This window comes from Apis dorsata, unplaced genomic scaffold, assembly GCF_000469605.1.
Source record: "Apis dorsata unplaced genomic scaffold, Apis dorsata 1.3 scaffold_631, whole genome shotgun sequence".
Classification (NCBI taxonomy): Eukaryota; Metazoa; Arthropoda; class Insecta; order Hymenoptera; family Apidae; genus Apis; species Apis dorsata.
The window spans coordinates 303,362-309,688 of NW_006263826.1; the positions used below are offsets into that span (position 1 = coordinate 303,362).

The 6,327-nt window shown below is 20.9% G+C and overlaps 2 protein-coding genes across 3 annotated transcripts in view; both read left to right on the plus strand.

The window, feature by feature from the left end:
- Nucleotides 1-621: 621 nt before the first annotated feature.
- On the plus strand, nucleotides 622-4,245 carry LOC102673256 (PMS1 protein homolog 1-like). Its single transcript, XM_006621394.2, has 12 exons — nucleotides 622-950; nucleotides 1,061-1,181; nucleotides 1,260-1,424; nucleotides 1,486-1,754; nucleotides 1,828-1,947; nucleotides 2,014-2,157; nucleotides 2,300-2,718; nucleotides 2,789-3,047; nucleotides 3,119-3,236; nucleotides 3,316-3,628; nucleotides 3,699-3,840; nucleotides 3,913-4,245. Exons 1-12 carry the CDS (start codon nucleotides 813-815, stop codon nucleotides 4,000-4,002), a joined length of 2,298 nt encoding a protein of 765 aa, XP_006621457.2. The 5' UTR covers nucleotides 622-812; the 3' UTR covers nucleotides 4,003-4,245.
- Nucleotides 4,246-4,748: 503 nt separating this feature from the next.
- The window catches only part of LOC102673390 (casein kinase II subunit alpha), a 7,606-nt gene continuing 6,027 nt past the window's right edge, over nucleotides 4,749-6,327 (plus strand). For both annotated transcript variants that reach the window (XM_006621395.2, XM_006621397.2), the window contains exons 1-2: nucleotides 4,749-5,000; nucleotides 6,035-6,263. In XM_006621395.2, coding sequence (XP_006621458.1) covers nucleotides 6,169-6,263 — 95 coding nt within the window. In that variant the 5' untranslated portion in view covers nucleotides 4,749-5,000; nucleotides 6,035-6,168. The remainder of the gene's footprint in view (nucleotides 5,001-6,034; nucleotides 6,264-6,327) is intronic.

Genomic DNA, 6,327 nt, shown 5'->3' on the forward strand with positions numbered 1-6,327 from the left:
TTTATTATTAATATTTCATTACAATAAGCATTCCAAGAAAATCTAATCAAATATTTATTGTTTTTTTAATTTTCAAAATTAAAATAAATAAAATATATAAATAAAGCATTTGAAATATATTGATATGCTTTAAATAATTTTTCATAATTATATTTTATTTTTCATATCGTAAAAAAAGAAGATATTTCTTTTTATGTAAATTAATAAATTAATAAATTATTATCTAAATATATTCATTTTAACAAAGATATTTAACAATAAATTAAAGTTAAACAATATTTTAATATCGATAATTATAACGACATATATCGTTATAATGATGAAATTTAATACAAAATTATGTTTTCTTTTGATTTCGCAAAAAGATACAAAAAAAATAATAATAGCATATATTGGACTTATTAATACATTCGAAAAAATATAAATAAAATGTTTAATTATTTTTTATGATATAATATATTTTACTATTTTACTATTTTAAAATAATATTTAAATAAAAATGTGACTTGGTTATCTATATACTTTTGAAATCTAATCATTACCAATGTTAAATATATTTCTAATCATTTGTATCTTTCATACATATTTCAAATTCGCGCGCTTAGAGACACTGTCAATCGATTTTGCCATTCTAACCACATTTTTTATGATATAATTTATTTTTCGTAGACAAAATTTAAATAATTCACGCGTTAATCATATTATATTGTATTAAATAATATAAATATAAAAGATATAAATTTTACATTTTATACTTTATTTAAGAACTTGACATATGACACGTTGTTTTTATATATTTTATTTACACAAAAATGACCATCTCAGCTTTAGACAAAGATACTGTGAAACTTATAACTACTACTCAAGTTATAACTTCTATATCTACCGCTGCAAAGGAATTAATAGAAAATGCATTGGATGCTGGTGCAAAAAATGTTGAAATTAACTTGGTACTTCATTGTTATTGTTTTTAAACAGCTATCTTGCTCTTTAAATTATTTTATAGTATATGAAGTATTTTATAGTATTTTAATATTAAATTTATATTTTATTTTGACAGATAGATAATGGATGTACCTTAATAGAAGTAAAAGATGATGGTAATGGTATTTCAAATATCGATACTCCTTATATGGCTTTACCATCTTATACATCAAAACTTTGTAGTTTTTCTGATTTAGGTATATAAGTTATATCATAAAGGAAAAATTAATATAAAATAATATGAATATAAATTAATATTTAATATAATTATATAGATTCTTTGGAAACATATGGATTCAGAGGTGAAGCATTACATGCATTGAGTTCAGTATCAGATCTTACAATCATAACAAAAACAGAACAAGATGAAGCAGCTATATCTTATACTATTGATCATTATGGATGTATTGTAAATTCAAAACCATATCATAGATCTACAGGTATTAAATGAACTTAAAAGTTTATTAATTTAAATTTTTAAAATGAATATCAATTTTTTAGGAACAACTGTACAAGTTAAAGAAATATTTAAACAAATTCCAGTCAGAAGACAAATAATTACAAAAAAAGCTAATCAAGATATTAAAAATTTAGAATTTTTAATAAAATGTTATGGTATATGCAAATTTTTTGTACGAATAAGTTATAAAATAGATAATAAAATTATATTTATAAAGCCTAGTACAAATAGCTTTGAAGAATCAATTGCATATATTCTTGGTAGAAAAATAACATGTAATATGGATTGGATAGATATTACAGATACAGATGTAATTATTCAAAATTTATTTCTCATCATTATTTCTTATTTAATTTTTTAATTTATTAAAATATATATTTTAGATTAAAATGAAGTTAATGATTCCCTTGAAAACAGTAAAAAATGAGTTTGAACTCTTTCAATCTGATTCTCAATATATTTTTGTGAATAATAGACCTATTAAATATAAAGAATTGGAAAAGGTATATTTTCTTTCATTTTCATTAATTAAATAATTTAGTTAGAATATATTTAAAAATTATTTACAGATAGTAATTAAAATAATTTTGGAGGCATTTGGGCAAGAATTATCTAGAAAAAAACCAATATTTGTTATATACATTTTGATAAATGCAGCAAATATAGATATTAATCTAGATCCAAATAAAAATGTTGTACTTTTTAAAGAGCAGGTATTGTATTTATAAAATTTTGTATTATTTTAAAAAATGTTTATATTTTATGTGTATTATTTATTATTATATATATCATGTTTTATTATATTATTATTTATATATTATGTCATTTTATATCATGTTTATTATATATACATAGAATATTGTTATCAATATGATACAAAAATATCTAGAAAATTTTTATGGAATACAAAGAGAAGTACAAGAAGAAAAAAATTGTGATATATCAATTAATGATTATCAAGATTATTCACAAAAATCAGATATTAACAATATTGAAAATGAGGAACCTATGTGTAAAAAGCAAAAATTACAAACGGAAGAAAAAAATGATATGTCTATTAAAAAGAACATAAATGCTACAGTAAATATAATAAATAATTTGAATTCTGTTGAAAACTCTGAACATACATTACAAACTTCTATAAATAAAGGAAATTCTCTTGATGAAAAATGTGAGAAAGATATAGATAATTTTAATGTTCAGTTACCTTCTTTAGATTTAAGTGATTCAGATTCAAATGAATCACAAAATTTTACATATTGCGACAATTCGAAGTTAGTATCTAATTATAGATTAAAACAAATTAATTGAAATATTTTCAATATATTTTTTTATTTTATATAGTGATGGTAATCTAAAAAAAAATACAGAAAATACTCCACCATTTGAATTAACACCGCAATTTGAAACACTCAGTCAATTGCCATTAGTAGATTTAGGTGAAGATTTTATACTGGATGAATATTTCAATCTGGATACAAATTTAAAAGAGAATACAATGAAAATTGCGAATTCAGAAGTATTGCATGAACAGACTAAATTAGATGCAAAAAAATCTGTCACATTAAAAGAATGGAGTAAAGGACATTTGCCTGATTTAAAGGTAAAATTAATAAGAAAATTAAGAATTAATCAAAAAAAATCATATAAGTTATATTAAATTAATTTTGATAGGGGAGTACAGACGTAGAATCTTATAATTGTACGAAAACAAATGAATCATCAAATTATGATACACATAAAAATGTATGTGAAGGTTTTCTTAAATTTTCAAAATATATCAAATCAGAAGGTAAATATATCTAAGAACTTAATTTATAAAATATAATATATATTAAAAAAAAATATTAAATCTGTATTTTTAATTGTAGTAACAAATAAAAATCCTACAATGACAGCACCACAACTTGCCTATATAATAACTAATCGATGGAAAAAATTGTCACCTGAAGAAAGAGGGTATTATAGAGATTTGGCATGTGATGAGAAATTAATGCATAAGAAAGATAAATTAAAAACAAAAGAAAAATGCTTAGTAAATCTGAATAAAAATAAAAATAGACTCTTAAAAGCATTTGAAAAAATGAAAACAATGAATTTTGAGAAAAATAAAAATTTAGTTATGAGAACTACTGTATCTTGGCATATAGATTTAAAAAAAGTTACTGAAAAATTCTTGAATAAGTAAGTTAATTGATTGTTATTATAAATCTATTATATCATTATTATTTGACATTCATTGTAAATATTGTAGTTCTTCATACGGAAATACCAATCTTGTTGTTGGATTTTTACATTCAAATTTATGGGTTATTCATAAATCTGCACATATTTGGATTTTAGATGCTAGAAACCTTAAAAAAAAATTACATATATCTGATACAAATGTAAATGAGGTAAATAAGACTAAAATCAATTATTATTTTCTTTAAAATGATTTACTTTTTCATATATTTCTTTTATTATAGGATAATGCTGAGAATATAGAACAACTTCTACAACAATGGTTTTTAACAAAAGATGATTTATCATTATTACATCCTATTCATTCATTATAACTAATTAGAAATGATTTTTAATTTATAATATTATAACTGTTCTTTAAATAATAATTTTATTTGAAATAAATAATATATAAATAAATTTTTTACGAATTTAAAAAATTAAATTTTAAAATTAATTATAATTAGAATTTTAATGTTTCTCTCAAATTTAATTTATTACGTATATATATTAAGCGTGATATATATATCCTATAAATAATATTGTGTATTAATGCAAATAAACAGTTAAATACGCTATATAATAATGATTACTTTATCTTAGAATTCAAATTTTATTTGGTTAAGTGTTAGGAACATAAAATAAAAATAAAGATTATAAAAGAAATTCTGATTGGTTAATATATAGGAACTTTGACTAATCAAAGTATATAAAAATATACAGTTTGACAGTTTCCATTACAATTAACCGTTATTTTCAATAAAAATAAAATTTCTTAATTAAAAGAAAATCTTATTACAAATGATTATTATCTGATATATATGATTTTTTAAAACGTCTTTCTATTATTATTTTAGTTATAAATAGAATTTTATTTTATAGAGAATTTATTTTTAATTTTATTACTATGTATATGAACAACAAAACGTTAATATGTTACTTTGTATATTTAGAAGAAATATATTAAACACGTATGTCACATATAAAAATATATTTCTTTATTTGATATAATTGATATAATTGATAATCTATAAATTACAATATAATTGTAACATTGATAATCTATAAAAGTGATAATAAGCTTAATAAGCTTTGATTGGAGAGATGGTTGAAGATTGCTGATTTCAATCTATATATATTTGAAGTTTGTGGTTGGTTGTTGGCTGCCATCTTGGACCTCGATCGTTTGAGAAGCCGGCCGCCCGCAAAAATCTTCGAGTTTCACGCGTTCGCGCGGCCTCACGTATTCCTTAAGTAGGTTGCGTGGTTTTACGACGAATTTAGAGATCTGTTGCGGTCAATTTAATCAAGATTCGGGTCCGGAATGCATTAGGTAAGTCTAAAATAAGTCAACATTAATTTCCTGATTGCGATGGCGTGTGATTTATCTCGTACATGTGTGTTCGTGTCTTATGCTTGTACGTGTTCTAATCCCTGTTGCGATAGTAGATTAATTTTTGCCTAGTCTTTTTCTATTTAATGAAAATTCAATTTTCTTCATGCAAATTATATTTATTTATATAAAAATTCTTTTATTAAATCATAACTTCAAACTATACAAATGTATTCTGTGAACTCACAATCAATAGACATCTAAGGAATATGCAGTTCATTCCTTGAAATCGGTGAACACGTTTTCAACTTTGTTAGTTTCTTATTTTAAAAATTATTTTTTTCTTTCATTATACTGCTTGTAAACTTGTAATTATTTTTATTGAAGTTGTTTTGATTCTTCTAACCATATAAATGACTACTTTTTCTGATTACATTCAATTAAATGTCATATTGATATTTTCAATAAACATTGTATAGATAATTTATAAAAGAATTTGGTTATATCTTTCTCCATTTATATATATAAAAAATTAATATTACAATTGTAAGTAATTAAGTATTTGTATTTTTTTCTTATATTGTTTTAATTATGTTGTATTATTGATTTTTTAATTGATAATTTTGAATTTATTTACTACAATGAATCCAATATATATGTATATATATATTTAAATATCAGAATTTATTCCTATATATTATTATGTATTATTATCATATATATTTAAATTGAAAATATTTTAAAATCAAGTGAATTATATATTTAATATTAAATATTACATTATTTTAATTAATTATATTATATTGAAAATTATAAATAAATACAAATGCAATATATATTAAAATGCAATAATTGTTTAAATTTTATAATGATATTATTAATATTAATATTTAATTTTATAGTTCACATATAAACATAAAAATTTTAGAAAATTTAAGATTATTAAACATTAAAATATTATAATTATAATTATTATATTAAAATATGTTTAATTATTGTAATTTTATTTTAATATAATTTTTTTGATGACTCAGGTATATATTTATCCTCGCGCATTTATAACTGGGTGAGTGGAGGAAATAAATTAACTAGATTTTGTAATTTTTCAATAGACAGTGAAAGAATAGCACTCCACAAAACAAATAGTAGTAGTGATATATCAGAAAAAATGGCACTACCTAGTAGAGCGCGAGTTTACACCGATGTGAATTCACACAAGTCTAGAGATTATTGGGACTATGAATCCTATGTTGTTGATTGGGGGTAAGTGTATAATAAAAGCTTATCTGTCTATATATATATATATATATATATATATATATATATA